Source organism: Diabrotica undecimpunctata, chromosome 10 (genome assembly GCF_040954645.1).
Source record: "Diabrotica undecimpunctata isolate CICGRU chromosome 10, icDiaUnde3, whole genome shotgun sequence".
NCBI classification, from domain to species: Eukaryota; Metazoa; Arthropoda; class Insecta; order Coleoptera; family Chrysomelidae; genus Diabrotica; species Diabrotica undecimpunctata.
Window position 1 is genome coordinate 23,105,827 of NC_092812.1, and position 23,109 is coordinate 23,128,935.

At 33.6% G+C, this 23,109-nt stretch overlaps 1 protein-coding gene across 1 annotated transcript in view; it reads right to left on the reverse strand.

Annotated features, from left to right (window-relative positions):
- Positions 1–3,612: 3,612 nt before the first annotated feature.
- The window catches only part of LOC140451798 (G2/mitotic-specific cyclin-B1-like), a 58,068-nt gene continuing 38,571 nt past the window's right edge, over positions 3,613–23,109 (reverse strand). Inside the window, exons 3-8 of the mRNA XM_072545657.1 lie at positions 14,075–14,317; positions 13,773–13,822; positions 10,615–10,734; positions 8,558–8,710; positions 7,757–7,918; positions 3,613–4,087 (exon numbers count right to left, since the gene is read on the reverse strand). Coding sequence (XP_072401758.1) covers positions 3,752–4,087; positions 7,757–7,918; positions 8,558–8,710; positions 10,615–10,734; positions 13,773–13,822; positions 14,075–14,317 — 1,064 coding nt within the window. The 3' untranslated portion in view covers positions 3,613–3,751. The remainder of the gene's footprint in view (positions 4,088–7,756; positions 7,919–8,557; positions 8,711–10,614; positions 10,735–13,772; positions 13,823–14,074; positions 14,318–23,109) is intronic.

Genomic DNA, 23,109 nt, shown 5'->3' on the forward strand with positions numbered 1-23,109 from the left:
AGAATTAATAAAACAGTTAAAGAATAACAAATCTCCTGCGAGAAAATGGTATCTCAGTAGGAATATTAAAAGTGGCAGTACAAACCGCTCAGTAACTCTATAAAGCAATAGTGGACCCAGGAAAAACTGTCGAACGAATGGAAAAACGGTGTGATGTGCTATTTCCACATAAGGACGATAAGATTTATACCAGAATTACAAAGGAACAGCTCTCTTAGACCCTTCGTATACGATTTTGTTACTTATAAGGAATTAATTAAACGCATATGAAAATGACGTAATAGGGGAACACCAAGCCGGTTTTAAGAAAGGCAGAAATGATCATATTTTCGCAGTTAAACCTTTAAGGTCTGCTCCCATAAGACCACATGTTTTTTTGTCCTTTACCTAGAAACACATATTTTACAAACCACTTCGCCTGGGGCTACCAATCTTTGCAGTCATTTCTTGAATGATACAATACACAATATGAACCACCTTGAACAATTGATTGATCGTTTTCGTAGAGCATTACCAAGTATTACTATTTTGGTATATTTACATGATATTATTATTCAATTTAGCTCGTTTGAAAATCGTATTAAAGATCTAGCTAATGTGTTTCAAAGGTTACAAGTATTTAAGTTGTGTGTAATTACAGCAAAATGTATTTTTGTGTGCTCTTCTGTCAAATATTTATGGCATCTTTTGACGCCCAATGGAATCGCTCCTGATACTGAGAAGAAATCAACAATTGCTGAAATGCCTATTCCACGCAATGTTAAACATATTTTATCATTTTTACAAACTTGTAGTTGGTTTTGGCGTTTTGTGCCATACTTCGCATGCATATCCAAACCTCTTTCAGATTTAACTAAGAAGAATGTAGCATTTGCTTGGAGACCGGCAGAAAACTAGGCTTATGAAAGTCTTAAAAGATTGCTTATGCAAGCTCCTATTCTGCAACAAGCGACTTTTACAAACTCTTTTGTAATAAAAACGTACGCAAGTTATACGCAACGGTGACAACGGACCCCAATTTGTTAGTAAAATAATGCAGCAGTTTATATACTGCCTAGGTATTCAGCAATCACTCATCCCTGTTTATCACCCTGCCTCAAATCCAGAGGAACGAAAAATAGAGATCTAAAGATTCAGATTTCCATATTAGTTCAAAAGGACCATACTAAATGGGATGAAGTGTTACCCAGTATTCGTTTTTCCATGAAAACACTACCAAGTTTAGCTACCGTTTATTCCCCGGCATATTTACATTTTTCGCGAGAGCTATGTACGCCCACAGATGTGCATAAAGACTTACGAGCTATTATCGCAAATGAAGCGGTTAGTCCTGAGATAACGCCTTACTTGCGCAGACATACTAAAAGTGTTATTAAGTGCGCAAGAAAATAATGCACCCTGATGTATCGATTGGAAAGTATCATGTGTCTGCTCTTCATCCTTTTGTGGAAGATGATTCCAATTCAACACCTCTTCATGAGTTGCGTAGTAGAGGTCGACCTTCAACCACGTTGCAGAAAGATGTCGCAGATAAAACCAAAGGCGCTATCCAAAGTCAACTCAGCAATCTACAAGTTCTGGCTCCACAAGTTCTGGTGTACCTTTAAGCACATCCAGCAACCCCAGAAGTACCTCTTTGCCTACAAAGAATGATTGTTTCATTCAGAGACCCAGACGTTCCAAACGTCCTAAGCGCTACCAAGATACTCATGTATGATGCCCGAGGTCTGTTCTAACATCTTGAGAATAGTTAGTTATTTTGTTTTATATAAGACATACTCTACGTCTGATCCAAAGGGGGGCGTTGTAACACAATTAATATCTATCATCACTGCCACCCTATGACGTAGGGTGGTATGACCGGATGCTGTCAATTGATATTCAGCCATTAAATTGAAAGCTATGAACATAACGTTTTGTTGTAACCTATTTTTAAGAAGTTATTGTTCTTTTCGGTAATTATACCGTTCACAGTGATGTGCATTTTATTTATTTCAACTTATAGTTGCTACTAGTTGTATTTACAGTGTGGTTAAAGTACCAGATACGAAGAAACCCGAAAATAATCTTATTCCGGTCGTGTACCTTACACCTTATAAGCTACCACTCCTTATAAAATTATTTAATTAAGAAAAATATGTTTAAAGATAAACCCATATAGTTTTTGATAGCAACAAATATTTTTCGTCATAAAATTTATGTAATCCGATATTTTATGTACAAAAAGCATGCCTATAACTATTAAACAAGATACATTTTTTGGAAATATTAACACCAAATCTAGGTTTATAACATCCTTAACGCAAGCTCTGCAAAAAAGTAATGTTATTGCGAAGCAGGCAAAAGATGATGCAGATCTCCCAATTATTAAAACGCCTCTTGTTATTTCATGCCAACGTGTCGTTATTGTATCCGAAGATACAGATGTTTTAGTTTTAATTGCACTAACTCCCAGCAATAAACAATTTTTTTTGCCTTAATTAGGGAAGCAGAATAAAGAAAATAAAGTTTATTCATTAAAGGGCTTCGACTATTACCCATTTTGTAAAGAGAATATTTTACTTCTTCATGCTAAGACAGGTTGTGACACGATATCGTGTTTTGGATCGCGAAAGAGCCATGGCTCCTTTTGCCTGGTTCCGTTTGTACATAATGCATCGAAATTTAAAAAAATTTTTCTCCGTGTAGACATACTCTTACCAGCATAAAAATATAAAGGTAGGATTCGGTAAGCATGATTATTTCCAGCAATATCGATTTTTTAAAATAAAATAGTAATTGCATTAAAAAAACAACACAAAAAAGAACTCTAGATGAAGTATTTCAAAAATATAAAACAAAAAATTATTAATTTTTGTGCTTACCTTGAAAATCTCCAATAAATAAATCTGCAGCAAATGGAGGTGTGTTGTCAAATTAATTTTACTATTCAGTTAAAAAATATTTAATTGCTTCCTTTTGCCCAGTAGGTTCTTTTTGTGTAGATATCCCCTACATAGCTGTTTATGTCTTCGTTAGTTCTACTGGTTTTCTAGCAATTCGTTTTATAAAAGTATTTTTTTCTATCGCTTTTTGGCATCCCTTCGGTGTCGGATACATTTAAATATTTAAACTAAATCAAATGTTTTGCTTTCTTTGCTCTAATTTGCTTGTTTAATATGTCTTCCTTTCAACTTCTCTGACATCAACTCCATAATATATATATTTTTGTACGTTTCCATTTTAGCTTTTTCTACAGCTACTTTCGCGTTTTGGCGACCTTATAAATTTGAAGATCTTGTAGTTTCTTTATAAACTTTTCTGTTTTCTGTTCCTTATTGGAGTTCGTTTGACTACCACCTTATTCGCAAATTTTTTTCCTGAAATGTTTCAATAGCAATATTTTTACTAATATTAGAAATATTTTTCTAAATATTATTACGACTTTTTTTTACGTTTTAACTAATTTTTTCTTCTCTGACTACACGTTTTTTCTCACCTTCTAACATCCACCGTTTGAGTTTTTGTAGCATATTTTGGTTTCGTTTCGCTTTTCTTCTTCAAAGTTTAATCAGTGTTCAATAGAACAGAAAAATATAAAAAATCATACCATATTTAAAGCTTAGTGTTTTAAAAATATATATTTTTGCTATTCTATTACTACATTAAATAATTATTTGGTTATTTGGTAAAACTCTCAGTCGGTGTACAATTAACAATTGAAACACAATTAATATAAAAATCAACTATAAATTAAACTACTAAAAAATAACTAAAGATTAACCATGGGAATATTTTCAGTGTTTGGTTCGAGAGGTAAGAGCCATGCACAATTTTTGTATTTCGCCAACAAAACCTTAGATACCATGTTTTCATCCATCGTAGACATTGCGTGGAGGAGTTTCAGTTGAAAGTGCTGAGATTTTTCTAACTTTTCCGTGGGTATTGTTTTTTTCAAATAGTTTAAAACCTTTTGTTGCTTGTCTTTGTGGAATAATTTTACTGCTATCAATATAGAACCTGTCGCAACTTCACTAGGGCAAAAGTTAGAGAATTCCTCAAAAAGTGTTGAAAAGTCTAATATAAAATAAGTGGATGTGTAGAGTTTCTGAAATAAAAATATTATATGAAAAGACTGATATGCTTTTGTACGCACTTATGATTAAAATACTTTTCTTTTCCATTTTTTTTAAATATATATGTTAAATTCAGATAATAAGGTAGCAGAAAAGGACATGCTGACAGTTGACCTAATCAAGTATGGTAGCGTTAACCGATTAAAGCCCGAATTTTTTTTCTTCGAAAATTGTCGATTTTTTTTAGTTAATCCCCAATGAGTTAAATTAAACCAAAATATTGATTATTTTCAAAAAAAGTTTTGTAGTTTTTTCAAAATTGCATGTTGCCAAATGTCACGCTGATTCTTGTTTTAATTGAAATAATATGATTACAGTAAAAAGTTTAATCAAAGTTTATCATGCGAACTTGCTTATTATAAACGGAAGAATAAATTGGTTTCAAATAAAAAAGAATTTTTGTTTGTTGAAAAACTGTTATAAATAAATAGTTTCCCGTGATAAACTTTGGGTAAATTTTTTACTGTAGGGGAGAAGGGGGCTCCTTAAGACAGGGGGCAGCTTCAGACTTTGATATTGTAGGTAAATTTAAGGACTCGGGTTGGCAACACTGACATCAAACATTCCATTACTACTCGCACTATTGTAGTTCAGTCTGTAGAACAGTACAGTAAAGGGTTCATGTCATAAAGTGAAAAGTTAGTTTTTGGTGGTTGAAAGTAAAATTTTTGGATTGAAGGTAACATGAGTTTTTTATTAGAAGATAAGACTTAGAATAATTAACATTGCTACCAGTTTTAAGTCCATTAAGAACACATCGAGTGGGGCACCTTCAGACAAAAGGGTATGGGACACTATCAGACAAACGCAGTGGAAAATAGAGACACCTTTTTTGAAATAACGTGCTTAAAAGTTATATATATTTATTATTAGTTATTTAAAAAGGGTTTCTATTTGTTGCAGATTGTTTGAAGATGTTAATAAATAGGAAGAAAGAAAAAAAAAGGAAATTTCGATGCCGAATCTATGAAAGAATGTGTAGCGGTAGCGGCCATCCTAGATGGGGAATCGATAAGAAATGCTGCTAAAAGATTTTGATTAAAATATAAAACTGTTGGTATGTACGTTTAGAAGTTTAGGGATAACCCAAATGGCGAACATGATATGAAATTAAGAAACGATACTAGAAAGGTTTTTAGTGACAAACAGGAAGACGACCTTAAGGCATATTTGTGTTCAAAATCTTTTATGGTCTTAACAATCTAAAACTCGAAAACTAGCACATGAGATGGCCAAAATAAACAATATTGACTGTCCTAAAAACTGGGAAGCTCCAAGAATGGCAGGAAAGGACTGGCTATACGGTTTTATGAAACGCCATCCAAGATTATCTCTCTGTGCTGCTGAAGGATGCAGTATTGCACGTGCAATTTCCTTTAACAAACGTAATGTGAATGCTTTTTTTAATAATTATGAAAAATTAATCAAAAGATACTCAGAACTCTGTGACTCATCCAGGATTTGGAATGTGGATGAAACAAAAACTGAAACTAACCAAGAACCTTCTAGTGTGATTTCACAAAAAGGCCAAAAACAACTAGCAGCTGCTGTAAGTGGTGAGAGAGGAACTCTGGTTACTACAGTTTTGTTTATAAATGCAGCTGGAAATATAATACTTCCTGCTCTAGTATTTCCGAGAGTGCACTTCAAGAGCCACATGATAAATGGAGCACCAAACGGGACCTTGGGTTTGGCACATCAGTCAGGTTGGATGACCACTTCCAATTTCGTTCATGTGATTAAGAACTTTATAAAATGTTCAGGTTCCTCTGAAAAGAGAAGAATGATTCTAATTTGCGACAATCATAAGCCACTTGTCAATTGAGGCAATAGATCTAGCAAGAGCTAATGGCGTGCACATTCTAACAGTTCCACCCCATTGTACCCACATGATGCAAACACTGGGTGTAGGATTGATGAAACCTTTTAAAACATATTATAATGCTGCAATCGATTCATGGTTGAAGTCTAACCCAGGCCAACGTTTTGGAATCTATCACGTGGCCGCATGTGTTGGAATAGCACATGGCCGTGCCATGTTACCACACAGCATTATAAATTCTGTCAAAAAAAGAAGTTTGGTCAGTGGGAGACCTAATCCTCCAGACGAAACTCTTCCTGATGAACCTCTAACATGCCAACTAGCTGCAAGTCTACCAACTTTAGAACCTGAAAAACCACCCTCATCTTACCAAATTTCAAGCGAAAACTTTCAGCAACCATTAGACACTCCATCAACATCAAGCTGCCAAAACTCTAAGCCTATGCCCTCTCAACAGCCTGGCTGTTATTTAACTCCTGAGGAGATACGAGAATATCCAAAATCGAAACTCAATACTAGCTCCAAGAAACCAAGAGAAAAGGGGAAAAGCAGAATAATAACTGACACCCCAGAAAAGCTTCTTCTGGCAGAAAAACATATCAATAAAAAAACAAAGAAAACCACCAACTCTAATGCTGAACGTACTAAATCTACGAAAAGAAAAATACTTTTTGAAAATGAATAGAATGAGAAGACAACTGAAGATGAAAATGGCAAAAATGCTGATGATAAAGTATTAGAAGAACCACAGCAAAATTTTGACAGAAGTGAATTGAAAATTGAAGATTTTATGCTGGTTAAATTCGGGACTGTAAAACAAAAAGATGTGTACTATGTTGGGAGAATCATTGGTAAATGTGATGATGGGGATGTTGAAATTTCATTTTTGAGAATGTCATCTAAAGTAAACTATAAATTTTTCTACCCCATCATACCAGATATCTCTAGTGCTTCTTTATCAGAAATTGTAGCCCTTTTGACAACTCCTTCTGAGCAGGGTATGAAGCGACAGAAATCATTATTGTCTTTTTCAGTTTCATTGGAAAACTTCAATATGCATTAGGGGTTTGATTAAATATCATAATATATTTTTAAATATTGTAATAAATAATTTCTAAAACATTTATATGAGGTTGTCATTTTTCCAATTGTGTCTGAAGCTGCCCTATTCCCCGTCTGAAGGTGCCCCTAAGTGGGGCACCTTCAAACGTTTTTGAAAAAGTGGTTTTGATTTTTTTTACAAATATAGGGTTTAATATTAAAAGCATATATACAGTGAAAGTTGGGTGAACAATGTATTTTATAAATATTTTCTTTCTTTATTTGGTGAGGTATTTAGAGTGATATGGCAGTTCAATTTTTTATGTCTGAAGGAGCCCCACTCTCCCCTAATGTTGTATCATCTTACTCTTTCGATTAAAATAAGATTTAGCTTGTGGGTAAGAAATAAACAATGTGTTTCGAATGTCAAAGTTAAGACATTTGTCAAGTCTATATATTTTAAATCGACTGATGAAATATAAAATCAAAATGGACTTGCGGATTTTGAAATGAACTTAGGCTTTCACGTCTTATTTTTGGTTTTTTTAATGCGATGTCTAACCTATTAAAAAATGCTCTCGAAAAACATTAAAATCGGCCTTTTTTGGCATTGTTAATTGTTTATTTGCGTTTTATGTTTAAAGTAACGGCGTTCCGGTCCAATTCGACCACTGGTTCCGTTCCTATTTAGAGCAGCTGCATCAAAAATACGAATTGCCGTATTGATTGCCAACCTTCTTAGAAGTGATAACAACTAAAGAAAAAGAAGAATACTCACCGAACCTGGTCCAATATCTAGTTCTAAAAAGAAATATTCGACAAAAAATACTGGTTCTATATGTGGAATGCGGTAATCTAATAACTTCATTATTTTTTTTTCCATGTGAATCATTTGTTGAGTTATATATTTTTCCGAGAGCATCATTAAAATATCGAATGGCTAAAACAAGTGATAAAGTATTAAAAGTCAATAATAAAAATTTAGGCAAATACTATTTCAAACCATAGTTATTTGTAAATAAAGAAGAACAATGTCATTTTTGAATGGTAAATGTATAGGTTATACTATACTATACATTGATATATATATATATATATATATATATATATATATATATATATATATATATATATATATATATATATATATATATATATATATATTGCAATTAATCTCGAAAGAGACAAATAGTTGTTATTGATATATATAAATTAAAAATTGCAGAATTCATAATATAATACATATAATCAAAATGAACTTTTTAAAAGCTTTCTCTCTTTATATTTGAAGCATACAACATAAATATGCATTTTAAAAACATCCCAACACTGCCAAACCGAAATATTTTGTTACACGGGTGACATTTGCTGCTATATTCAGCTTTCATCTTAATTTTTCGTTAAAGAACCAAAGTCTAGTTTCACCAAATCTAGTTTCTTTCAATTTTATAATTAATAAAAGAAAATACCCTAAAATTATCTATTTTTAATTTTGAAACAAATGCAACCCAATCTATTACTAGTTTTGTAAAGATATGTGTTGTAATTTGTTTATATATTAAGTAATTAAGTAGCTCACCGTCATAGTCTGTCCTGACATCTTAGACGCTAACCAAAGGCAACTAGCAGCCACTAATTCATACATACTTTCTGGTAGTTCTATTAAAAATAATATTCTATCAAACATGTTTACACTGCAATACAGTATTTCTTCACAAAGATGATAAAAAGCCTACAACATATCAAGAATTGGGTATCAATTATTTAACAAATATGGAAGAGAATGGTAAGATGTGGTATTTAAGGTTTTAAGTTCAGTAAAAGGAAAGTTTATATAGTAAGTGAATCGTCTTTATTTTTAAATCATCATTTTTATGAATAACTGAATAAATATTCAATGGTCGCATATTAGCAAAATCCTTTACTTATAAACGGTGAGATTGTATACAATATAAGATTATGAGCTCTAGCTTCATTGATTAGATCAATGTTTTGAATGTGACTGTCTATTCAGTGTATTCAGTAAAGGATTTTCTTTAGATACCATACTGAAAATCACAAATCTCTTAGATACTGGAACAGATCCGAAGTCATCCAATCCGAATCATGTTAGGTACTCAACAACTCAACAACCAACTTGTGGATTTATCAATTCTTCATCTAACTTCCAGCTGCATTGAAACATATTTTGATCGAAACCATCTGTCCCCGTTCTGCTAAAACCATGGATCTAACCTATTTGCGAACTTTTTCTGCGATAATTTTTGATTTTGTCTTGGGCACAACAGGAACAGGTGCTCATGACAGTTTTAAATACAGTCAGAAGTCACTTTATGTTGCATTCGTAAACGTTGCCGACGAAATTTGAGATTTTTTGAACAACTGAAGAATTTTGAGAGATGATGCAAATGCAGTACGGTAGGTTATATTGTCGCTAAACAATTTGCCGAGGGCTTGGCTGGCTGGGATCTATTAGAACCTCTCGATACATCTTAGTTATGTCAGCAGAAGCAATATATGTATGCTGACGAAATCATAAAATAATAGAAAGAAGATCACTCTGAACAATAGGACCCACCATTGAAGATCATTGACTGATTTATTTAACGTAGAGGAAGAAGAACCATTGAATACTATTTAAAGTTTGGTAGTAGAACTTTCTTCCTTTAAAACCGAGTGATGAGGTAAAAAATAATTGAACTCTTCAATTGTATTAGAAGGTGACTTAGACACATAACCCATATCGTTGTAATTTTGCATACATTGACAATATTTTTCCTTAAGAAGACGATTGGATAAAAGTCCTCGTTCAAGTTTATAGAATTGCTTTGCAGCAGTATGCCTTGAGTCCCCTAGACCCTCAGGTGACTCCTTAAAGGGAACAGAAACAATAAATCTACCTTCATTCTTTCGCTTGAAAGTTGAGATACAATGCTCCTCACATGTTTGTTTTTTCCCAGAAAGAAAATTCTTATTGGAACGCTCTTCAATTTCCCAGGATTTGGAAAGGGCATTCGGAATTGAAAGAAATATTGCACTGAATAGTATGACCAGAATGTGGAAGTGGACCAGAAATGATCCAACCAAACCTTTTCTTTTAAAAAATTGGCATTCCTTTCCCCAATCGTATTTGCCCTACTAGAAGAAGATCCCAAAATGCACCTGATCCAATGAGAATATCAATCTTAGACGGTTTGCCAAATGATGGATCAGTTAAACGTATATTTTGAGGAGTGTGAAGACTGTTACTATCAATGGAAAAAGTTGGAAGCAAGTTGAATATTTTCTTTGATACCAAACAAGACAGTGGCAGAGAGAAATCTGAAATTCGTAGCAATGTTACCATTGAGACCCAGTATGCATTCTAGTGTACATGTCGAAAGTCAAAATTGACAATAGGTAGGACAAGGGTATAGTTTCAACATTTTGACTGCGACTTTATCCTCCATCCATTTTTCCATTTATCCAGTTCTTCTGGATGTTGGATGTGAATTTGATATTTCATAATGGTTCTTTTCATTTTAGTGTTGAAAACTTTTACGATTGGGTGCCATTCGAGTAAATTGTACATTCATCCGATGAATAGTTTACAACAGCAAACACAACTCTATTTTGGTTAACGAACAAAATTCAAACCTGTATTTTTAGTAGTAGGTTAACACATCTCGCCCTGTCCATTTTACTGACGCCAAATCTGCCCAAAAAATTAACTGGGAGTACTTCCTGTTCTCTATCGAGTGATGTTTGAAGATTATCCTGAAATTTAATTTCAATTATTATTAAGTATAATGCCCATAAAAATATCAATTAATAAAATTAGCACAACACGGAGAAATATCAGTTTTCAGACAAATCTTTCTCTGTCTAAAGAACCTTTTGACAAAACATCAAAAATAAAATAAAGATTTACTTTTACATATACACACCGTAATACACCTGCATACAAAACATGTTGCATACTATCAAGACAGGTTTAATATACTACTTCCATTAATATAATAGCAAGAACTCCTAATTACTTTTTAATCACACTATTTTTGTTTTTTTTCTGTTCTCTATGGATCAGTCAAACACACCATGAAAAGATGTTACTAACAAAATTTTAACTTTCCAACTAAATTTTAAAATGTATATTGTCCATTATTTTAAATGTTATATTTTATATGTGTGTTTTCAATGTTGACTGTCGTAGCTTTGCAAAAATAATCTCAACGACTAGTAAGTTGTAATGACAATTTGAGATATGTTGTAAATATTTACATCATCATCATTTTGGCTTTACAACCCTGTGTGGGTCCTAGCCTCCCCAAGAATTTTTCTCCAGTCGTCCCTATCCATAGCCTTCCTCCGCCAAGCACGTATTTCCATATTTCTCATATCTTGGTCTATGTTATCTAGGAATCTTGTTCTGGGTCTTCCTCTTCTTCTTTGACCAATAGGTCTATCATGGAGCGTTTTTCTAGCTGGGTCGGTTTGCTCCATCCGCATTACATGGCCTACCCACCTCAGACGTCCTATCTTTATGTGTTTTACGATATCTGGTTCCTGGTATATCCTATAGAGTTCGAAGTTGTATCGTCTTCTCCAGACACCATTTTCATTTACCGCTCCATAGATGCGCCTTAGTATTTTTCTTTCGAAACATCCTAACATGTTTTCATTGCTTTTTGTTAAAGTCCAGGTTTCTGAACCATATGTTAGGACTGGGCGTATTATTGTTTGTTGTTGTAAATATTTACACTTTCTTCTAATTACAGTGTCTTGAAGAAGGAATAAAAGAATTCCGAAAGCTCGACCAAAAGTCTAAAGAGTGTTTCTATAACATCCCGGCCAAACCTACTGACTGCAGCCCTAATAAACTGTGTTGTTTGTATATATATATATATATATATATATATATATATATATATATATATATATATATATATATATATATATATGTATATGTATATATACATTATGATGAGAATCTATGGAGAAGCTATGAGCATATTAACCTGTGTATTAAAAACGGCGTCAGTAGGTGTGGCTAACGATCATACCAATATGGCGGTGGGATCAGGGCCGGACTCAATAATATTAAAACTACTATACAAATATGACTAGTTATTCAGAAGATTTAATAATCTAAAAAAGTGCAATACACTTTTAATAAACTATGATTTATTTATCCCGCGGTAAATACTAAAAACACGACATATTGTACATAAAGATAAATTAATACAGTCAAATAACAAGTTGTATCTGAAAGATAATATAAATAATATTTTAAAGGGTAAAATGAATATACGGTATGAAATAAAAGAAATAAGTTCGTTTTACAACTTATATATTTAATAACTACAAATTAACTGACACTTAAAAATTTAGTTCAATTAACAAAGTTAGAAAAGTTAATGCTAAAAAAAAAACAAAATGGAATATCTGCCGAATATCACAATGGAAATACTGTGTAGAGATAAAAATAATTATGTTGCAGTAGTTAATAAGAAATTTTAAGATATTTAGGATGAAGATATTTGAGTATTCTCAAGAATAGCACAATCTACCTTATTTATAAGATTTTTTATGAATATGTACTACTAATTTATTTTCTGAAGTACGGGCCATTACTTTGTTTACATATTTGTATACTAACCTGTGGAACGTTATTCCTGAATATTTTTTATTAACATTGCTTCTGCTAATGCAACTACATTGAGAACAAGAAATCATTATTATGCACTATCACAATATAATATTATAGTTTTTATAAAAGTATTATAAAACTAAAAATATTCTAAAAACAACAAACGTAAACAATCATGCACGATCTGTCAAAACGATCATAGCAATATGGCCGAACTGAGGTCGTTTTTAGTCACGTGATGCCCTCTCCATAGATTCTAACTCGATGATTGGATTTAAAATGTAAGAGGTACTTGCTCTTAATATGTCTTCTACATCCTTACGTTGTCTTCTCTTTTTCAGTCGTGCTACTCTTTCTCCTTGATTTTGTAAGCTGGACTCGTGACAAACCGGTAGTTGTAAAGTGGGCAAAGCATCAGGTTTTAAGTATCTACTAGTTTTGCAGGTATATTTCAGCAATTTATGTCGCAGAGGAATTTCAACACAGTTGGCATCAAAATATTTAGAACAAATGCATGCTACAAAAAATATATGTTTATGTCACAATATTTTTTTGTGCGCCTTAATAAACGAAAGAATATGAATCATGGGACACCTTCATTGAAAACATATAATAATAAAGATGTACTTACCATTTTTCAAATTTATTTTATCTTGGCGCCGACATGCAACCACCCATTGTTTTGCAAACTCTTCATTTTGAGGAAATCGAAAGTATTATTTTATATCTGATGCTTTCGTCACCCTATTATAATTTTTACAATTAGCTACGGCAAATTCCGCCATGTATGTTGGTGATACACAAAAACTAAACTAAACACTAGAAAAAGAGATCGAAATTAGAGGCTTTGTAAAAACAGTTCATCTACCGCACGATGCACAAATACATCTACCGGGACAGGGAATTCTACATCTCATCTCGAACACCGTAGTACCCTGTATTATTGTTGCTTCGTAGGTGACGTCATGCGCGTCGGAGCACACATTTCTATTCCTTGAGTAGCATACCAGTATTTGTGTATCGCGAATATTTCCATGGTGTAATCTCAAAATTAGAATGGCATTATTTTCTCCATAAGTACTACGTTGGTGTACAAGACATAATAAGAAAAACACTTATTTTTTTAGAGAAACACAAATATTTCAAACTACTAAATAATACTTACACGCCAGATATCCTGGAAAGGCTGGTCCATAATATGATCTGTTACACGAGCTATAAAAATATTTATATGTATTATTTTTAGTGCATATTTGAAACTAGGTTTAAGACAAAAGAAAATTATTTGTCTACATGCAAGGCTTGATTTTATTACCTTTTTTAATGCCTCGTTATAACAAGCTACGTATAATTGAAAAATTAATAACTTTATATACTTATTCGACTCGTAAACAATAAACAATTCATTTTTCAGATAAAAATGCTACTATATAATATTGTGTATTACTTTTAGAAAAAGTTATTTACCTGGTTTTCGTCGTTTAATTAATTTGGGTACTCTAGAAACACTTGACATCTTGCTATTGTACATAGAGTACGGGTTGGGTTTAATTGGTGAAACGCCTACTTTTGTTGGTACTTCAATTTTTTCGTCTAAAGTTAGCGTCTTCAAATTTGTTCGCTGTTTTTTTGAAGAAGGTCCAGCCTCATTCGTATTACTTTTTTTATTTACTCGAAAATTTCGCTTATTTTCCCAGTCGGATTCTGGAACTGAAAACAATTTTCTATCGTTATAAGAAATCATAAATATAATATTTTACAAACGGTTAACTTATGTGAGAAAATACAAATGTTAACTCCATCCACATTAAACACATGCGATATTTTAACAGTCAATTGCCCTCCAAGATATCAACTAAAGAAAAAAAATATTTTTTTAATCAGTCAGTGCATTGACTAGTATTAGTAGCGTTTTTGAAAACAGTCTGTTCTTCTTCTTCAGGTACCATCTCCGCTACGGAGGTTGGCAATCATCATAGCTATTTTAATTTTTGAGGCAGTAGCTCTAAAAAGTTGTTTTGAGCTGTATCCAAACCATTCTCTCAGGTTCTTGAGCCATGAAATTCGTCTTCTTCCGATGCTTCTTCTACCATCTATCTTTCCTTGCATTATGAGTCGCAGGATGCCATACTTCTCGTCCCGCATCACATGTCCGAGATACAGTCTGTTATAAACCGATAATACTGTAGCCAGTTGGCTTTGAAACAGTCCCATTGTATGCAGGTGTCTCTTGACTGACGCGTGGCCAGTAAAGAATCCTATTATGAGTTAGCTGACTTTTGCTTACTTCCCGCAGTACTTTAACACTATAAGCATAAAGACCAAGGACAAAAGATTTTTTTCTTGACACTGACTCTGCCAGCAAACGAAAGTTGTTTTGGGTAGTATGGACCTCTGTACCAAAAACTTAATGTTTCCTCGATTTTTTGGACTTAATTAGTTTTTAACAAATTAAGGTAAAAAAGTGAAGCATTTAAAACAAATTTAAGAGTAATAAAAGTATAAGTCATATAAAAACCTTCAAAATAGCGTTTTTAAATGTTTTTATCCTTATTTGTTGATTAGGAATTTGAAGCTTGACTAGATGTTTCGTGCTCCAATGCAATGGCGAGCGCTTCATCTTAAACTTTCGGTCTTGCTAGTCGTAAAGATTTCTGTAGTTCACTGTCTCAACCCTTTGACGAAGGTATCTACAGCAATTTCTTCCAATATGTTGTCTGGTGACTCTGGATAAGCCAACGCCGCTATACGAGCAACATCTGCTTCAAATTCTTGCAAACTCTCACTTGCTCGTTGAATTCTACTTCTTATTTGTACTTTGTAGACTTAGTGTAGATGGGCATTTCCGTAACTTAATTCTCATAATAATTCTCTAATACTCTCTTAATAATTTGAGACGTTTCATCCAATCTTTTGGAAACGTTCTCGACTTTATCATCATTTTTTCTAGAAGATTCTTCAATCATTTGCGACACATTTTTTATTTTCGTTAAAACTGCTTCTTCTGCTGACTGGAACTGGAATGTCTCTGGGTAGTCTCCATTCTTGTTGAGAACAGTCTTCAGTCGTTCTTGGTGTATCTTCTTGGTCCCGCTGCAGTCTTCATCGCGTTCTTCTAGTTCCTCACGCAACTGTTTTATTGATAGTTTTACTAGCAGCATCTTTGGTCAGGCACACACGTACTTTTTTAAATGTTCTTTCGTACAAAGATCACTACCGAACTACGCGGATGTTCACGACGAGTCACTGCTGAATTTATTTTTTAAATAAATCGATTATCCTCACACCGGACACCAACTGTACCGTTTTTAAATAAAACTAGCGGATCGAATTTATATAAATATATTTATTTATAAGTTTACAGCACGAAAATATCTTATCCACTAAACTCAAGTCATAACAGCGTTATATATATATATATATTATATATATACATACATATACATATATGTATTTATAAAACTAAACCAGCAAGTGTTGCAAAGCTAAGGCAAAGAATTATCGAAGAATCCATATTAAATTCTTGAAAAACATGAAGAAATGTATTGGATGCATTCTAGCATCGGTTAGGATACTCTAAGCTGGTTTTTGAGTTTTAAAGTGCAAAAACCACCATCAGCAAGTGCAAGAGCACTTACTGATAATGCGCTTACCAATAGGGTTAACTTGGTATGCGTATTGAGACACACAGACATGTAGGGGTACGAACGGGCCGACGCCCTGGCAATGCAGGGCTCATCTACTCTGCCTGTGTGACTCCAACCTGTGATTGGAGAGCCCTTCAGTACTAGTCAGGTCTAAGTGTCTGAAGGGCTCACAATTCGGCCCTGCTCCGATCTACAATAACCATAACCATAACCATACGTTCAATAATATCGAAGATGCTGTGTAGTGCAATTTTGGGAGTCGCCTAGTTTGTTTTTGCTATCTTAATACCTATATTTGCTATATCCTATGTCGCAAATTAAGATTCGATCAGTTGTTTATTTTGTACTTCGCCCGAGGCCTTCTTTAAGTCAATAAATCAAAACTTGTCTTATAGTAAATTTATTTTATGCATAGTAACCTATGATATCTGGTTTGTAACTCTACACTAATTAAGATTGAAGATACTGTCTAGTGCTCGTTTTGTAGTCGCCTTGTTTTTTGTTATATCTTTATATAATCACTATTCCCTCCCCTTTCATTTGTATATCACATGTTAGAATTGTATCAGTTGTTTATTTTGTTTTCAAACAGAGTCTTAAAGTCAATAAATCAAAATTTTTTGACTTTAGTAGGTTTTTAGTAGATCTATTTTCATCCGTAGTGTCTATATATCGTATGTAATTATACGTTCATTAATAACCAAGATACTGTGCAGTGCCTTTTTGCTAGTCGCCTTGTTTGTTTTTATCTTAATATAATTTTATCCCCTCCTCTTTCATTTAATGTACCACATGCTGCAATAGGACCAATAACAACGGAGATCTAACGTAATGCCTCTTTGGCATTGCCGATACGTTTGTTTTTTCCTTAATTGTACTAGCTACTTTTTTCTCTTTCCGATAAGACCTTACATGTCACGATCCGTAGAACAGTTCTCGAGCTGTGCCACTTTGCGAACAATTTACGTATTGATGATGGTCGCAAAAATCTGTCGCGTATGTAATGATTTGTTTCCCATCAAAAAAGTGTTCAACATCGCTTAAGAAGTTTTTACTTAAAAATAGCCATCTTCCAATAAAAACTCCATCCTCCGTTTACATATAACGCAACCACAAACACACAACACAACAATTACCATCCTCCAGGTCATAGTTTGGATCATTTGTAGATCTGATATTAAAAAAACTTACACATCAAGTGATATTCAAAACACTCACACGACATACAACACACAAATTCCTAACTACACACAACAAAGACATTACACACATTGAAATACACATCAAAACTCATCTTTCATAGTCACTCCATAAATCACATTGTATTACAACCGTTGTAGTCGAGTTATTAATAGCCGAATATTAATCTCCTGTTAAAGGAGATTAACAACCAGTCGGTATGCGTACGCTCATTCCAGTTGTTCCGAGTGTCCATTAATATAGACGGACGCCCGATTTAAACAACAGAGGAACTCAGGGAAGCAGTGGTGAGTATACGGAACTATTACGATTAGTAGAACGGAGAGTCCCTTGTATCACTCAATGCAACACCCTAATACGATACAAAATACATGATAAACCACATCTTTAACCAAATTCTGCAGTCAAACCCCACTAATCCTAATCGTTCCGCATATGTTAGAAGACGAAAACAATTTCTTTGCAGTCTACGTGAACAAGTTGAATAAGATAGCCTACCTTTATACAATGAACCCCATTAATACCAAACCTTTGCAGGAAAAGTTTTACCCGGAGCCAAATACCTAACCATCGCAAACAAATCCCACCAAAAAACACCCATCCCACTCCGCCGTCCAGTCCCAGAAAACATCACATAAACAAATCTAAACGCACGCATTCCTTAATTATTCCGCAATCAACACAGATTCAACCGATTATTTATTTAAAACTCAAAATCTACCCATTTATCAAAATTTAAGTCACTTACAGTCTACTCTGAAATTTGGAACGCCGTGAAAAGTTTACAAGATGTTACGTGTGGTCTATACTTTTGTATGGATGTGAAACTTGGACTTTAAACGCCGATATCATGAATAAAATCGAGGCGTTTGAGATGTGGTTATATCGAGGATACTAAAAATTTCATGGACTAGCAGAACTAGAAACGAAGAAGTTCTTCGAAGAATGGGACATCAACGAACTCTATTAAATATTATTAAGAGGCGTAAACTAGAATATCTTGGACATATAATCAGAGGACCAAGATATGAGTTCCTTCGGCTAATTCTCAACGGTAAAATCGAAGGAAAGAAATGGATAGGACGGAAGAAACTCTCTTGGTTGAGGAATTTGCGGCAGTGGACAGGTTTGACAGCGGACCAATTGCTACACGTAGCGCAAGACCGAGATCAGTATAAAAATATTATAAGCATGGTAGTCGCCGACGTTCCGTAGGAATATGGCACTCTAAGAAGAAGACAGTCTACTCTCCTTACAAATCAGCCACACTTACAACCAAATCCAAAATCAACACATCACCTCTTATACCTTATATTCCATATTACAGTAAATTAACATTACAGTTACACAACTCAATCTACACAACAATCAACTCAAACAACCGATCAAATCCATCTCCTACAATTATCACACACAGCAACAAAAAAACACAAGACAACAAAGCAAATACTTTATAGAACAAATCCCACCAAACGATTGCCAACAAAACACTTCTCAACAATATTTTAAAATCAAACGAACTTCCCAATAACATAGCCCACTTAAAAGTCTATTCATTAGACATAACAGCATCCCTCAACACATAAACCTAAACCTTAACCCCTAAATATCCACGAATTCTAGACAAAACTAAGAAGCAATATCGTGATAATCACTATTGGCCCTATATATTTTAATAACACTCCACAAAAGTCACAACCAAAATCCAATCAAACCTCCATCTCGTCATGACAGGCGGTAACAAAATTTTTTTACAAAAAAACATTGAAGACCATTAGTCACAAGGCCACTTCCCTAACATTTAAATTGTCAGAATAATTGTCCTCTAAAATAACATCCCTATACACGTTGTCCAAGTTTTCGAGAACTCTGAACTCGAGAACTTCTGAGAACAGAAATTCTCAGAAGCACTGAAACACTGAAGATTCTTCGTTGTGAGATCCCTGGATCGAATAACGTCATCCCCCTGCGCTTAAAATATTGTTCTAGATGCTGCCAAAGCGAACGTCGCAACACAGAATACCAACAAAGAGCCACTATTTCTCCAAACTGCGGACAAAATCACAAATATAAATGGCAGATTCACCATCCGGATTAAACTGTTGCAGCACATACTCGGTATATTCACACAAATGTCTCGCCAGAAAAAGTGCTCCCACAACATAGAAACACACACATACAGTCACTAACCTAAACAAATTTCCTCATACGAACTCACTTCCGACATAAAATCCATAATTAATCTCATTCCTATGATCTTTTCTACGTCTTAGCTGAAAAAACTCCTACCAATATCTCTAACGAGATCTTCCGAAATATGTACGGACACGCAATCGTAGTGTCAACCTTCAACTTTTATATAAATCAAAGATTTATACAAACCAGATTTTAGCTCCTAGAATGCACCCACTAGCCATCGACAAAACTACATAACTCCTTCATAGTCGATTTTATTTACAGACGGACATGGGAAGATTGGTTTTCTGTGGTTTCGCAAACTCATTGCACAACGTTAAGCTCCATCTACCTCCATCTTATTTTCCTGAATCTTTTAAACCTACACCAACCTATGTCTCACCACACTGTTTTATATCTTTCCTTTCAGCTCTTCCCCAATTTTTATATCACAAAGTACCTCGCTCATTCGCTTCCAGTAAAACCAGCCAGCCCGTAGTTCTCCCTCTTCGATAGCCCTTCTTAAACACCCCAACTTCCCCTCAACATTTTTTTGCTCTTGTCTACTAACACGATATCATCAGCAAAGTGCATTGATCAAGCAGCTCTTTGCCCTACTTTTTTTGTCAGTATCCAAGTTTATTTCTCTTCAGGAGGCCCTTTACCAGATGTTTAATCTAGTATTTCCTCTTCCTCTCGCACCACAACTTTACCGTTCGCATCTTACTAGTCATTTACTTTTTTCCTCAATCTCTTCCAGCACTCTTATCTTTTAACTTCCACCACTTCACTTTCTGGTATCCTACTTGCTTTCCTGTCCGCCTTAACTTTATCTCCGCATTTACTATCAACAGTCGATTTTGACTAGTTACACACTCATCCTTACGTCTTTACAGTTGGTAACGTCTTTTATCTGACTTCCTCTACACAAAACAAAATCTATCTCACTTTCCCTTCCCCGCCACTATAGGTAACATATTGGTCTTCAGTCTTCATAAAGAACGTGATAAAGAACGTTAATGACAGCCAAATCCCATGCTACTGCGAAGTCAATCACACTATTTCGTTTATCATTTCTTATTCCCATCCCCAAACCTTCATGAACCATTTCTATTCCCGCTCCTTCTCTACCTATATGTCCATTCTAATCACCTCCATTACCCATATCCTTCACATAGAAAAATCCAATATCGAACCAGAAAAAACCCGTACAAATCCAGCATGCACATCAGGAATATATACAGCGCACCTCTCAGGAGCCCCTCAGTTAGTGGCCATTCGCTGGCAGGTAAGGAATTCCAGTGGAGATTTTTCTAGAAATTTTTTTCAGGTGAGTTTTTAAAAATTTTAATATTATTATAGTTTATAGGTCAGTTTGTGTATTAAACTAAAAATTGAGAAGAAAGTTAGTTGGATTATTGTAATGTAATATAAATAATGTATTATAAATAAACTGTTTTAATTTCGTCTTCTTCTCAGATTGTTTTGTGTTTTGTACGAAAATCCTAGGTATTTAAAACTTGGTACGTACGTTTCTATTGGTATAACCATATTGGAACTCTAGTAAATTTGGCGTCAATTTCTTCTCAAAGTCTTTTTGTTAGTTTTGGTTTAACATGGTTTTTTTTTCTTCTTAATTTTCTGAAGCCTATTAATTTTGTTGAAAGCAAACTTCTGGGGTTCTAAAACTTGACACATAAGTTTTCCATGGTGTAATAAAGATCTTTTGATTTTGCGATAGACTTGTGTTCTTTTCCTTTTCCTTCATTCTCTCACGTATTTTTAAATCTTTCTTAAAACTTATCATATAGGTTCTATTTGGTGTAAGAACACTATTGAGTTTGGTATCGTCATGTCTTCTTCTTCTTCATTCTCACTGGTATTTTTACACATTTTTTTTTTCAAATAATATTTTCTAATCATAAAACTTTATAGATAGGTTACACTTATTGGAGGATAAGGGTCTTTATTGAATGCGGAGTCAACACTTGTACAGTACTTGCAAAACCTGTACAGCAACGGACAAAATTATTTCACAGTTTAGTTAAAAAGGACCAATGAACATGAATAATGAAGACCTAGCTGAAAAAAAAAACGGCAAAAAACCTGCATAATCTTAGTAAATATGTATTTGCGGTTGCCCAGCATATTTTTAATAAATTTTATAAATTCATTTTGAACAAGTTTTGCCATTAATACTTTTTTATTTTTTAAAAATATATACTTATTAATTCACCCGTTTTATTAACTTGTCTCAGCTATTATTAGTTGGCTACACCGTACTGATGACGACCAATGAGTCAGAAATACGTATTTACAAAAGATTTCTATTATTGTCCATCTTTCTATTGCATATCCTTCTTTTTATGGATTATTTCCGGTTAATATATTCCCAATATTAAGGTTAATTTATGCTCCTGCCTCATACCTGAATTTCTTTTCATGTTTGTTAATCTTTAAGCTCTACTTTTAACTTAAATCTTTGATGTATATCTTTGGTATTATTTGTTGCACCATCACGTTGTCACATTGGACACAAAACATGAAAAAGTTTTGTGTTTTATTATGTTTGATAATTGAAAATTTATACCTTATTTAAAGCTCTTTCTTTTTATTTCGGCATTAATAATATTAAATAAAACAAGTTTCAATTTGCTCTTCTTCCTAGATTAAAACTCTGACCCTATAGATGTTCACAGACAGCTGGTAAATGGTATTCTAGAAAAAACCCTCAGTTATAATCTCATTCAATTTATTTATTTTTACTTATTTATTTATAATTTATTTGTTATCACTTTGGTTGTTAATTTTACTATTGCGTTTAATAAATTAATTCCTTTGAAATTTTCCTGGTCCGATTTGCCTCCCTTTTTGAAGAGAGGTATTAATATGCTTAATCTCCATTCTTGAGGAATTCTGTTTTGTTCTATTTTTTTTTGGAATAGTTTTAATACTCATTTGGTCAGATCTGGTCCTCCGTATTTGAGCTTGTTCGTTATTCTGTCCTCTCCTGGTGATTTTCTATTGTTGCTTTTTGTTATATTTGAATATTAGAAATTATTATGACGAAGTATTTGGTGGTTTAATTGAAGTGGTGTTAGAACTTGTGCATAACGATATTGTTTCTTGTTTCTAAAACATACCTCTTTGATTTTGTATAAACTTATTTAGAACATTTTCTTATTATTTCGTCGTTCGTTATTAAATAACACAAGTTTCAATTTGTCCTTCTTCCTAAATTAAGAATCTGTCAATATAGATGCTTACAGATAGCTGGTAAATGGTATTCTAGAAAAAACCTTCAGTTAGTAGCCAGTCGCCGGCGCTCGGTCCATAGCGACATTCGACGCCTAAATGTTTCAGTAGAAACCTAAGACTGGTGAAAACACTGAATCTTTATTTTGGAATATCAGTTATCTCGGCTCTTTGTGTAGTGTCTTTTTCATTTTCGTGGAAAATAAAATCTTCTATCTTAAGATA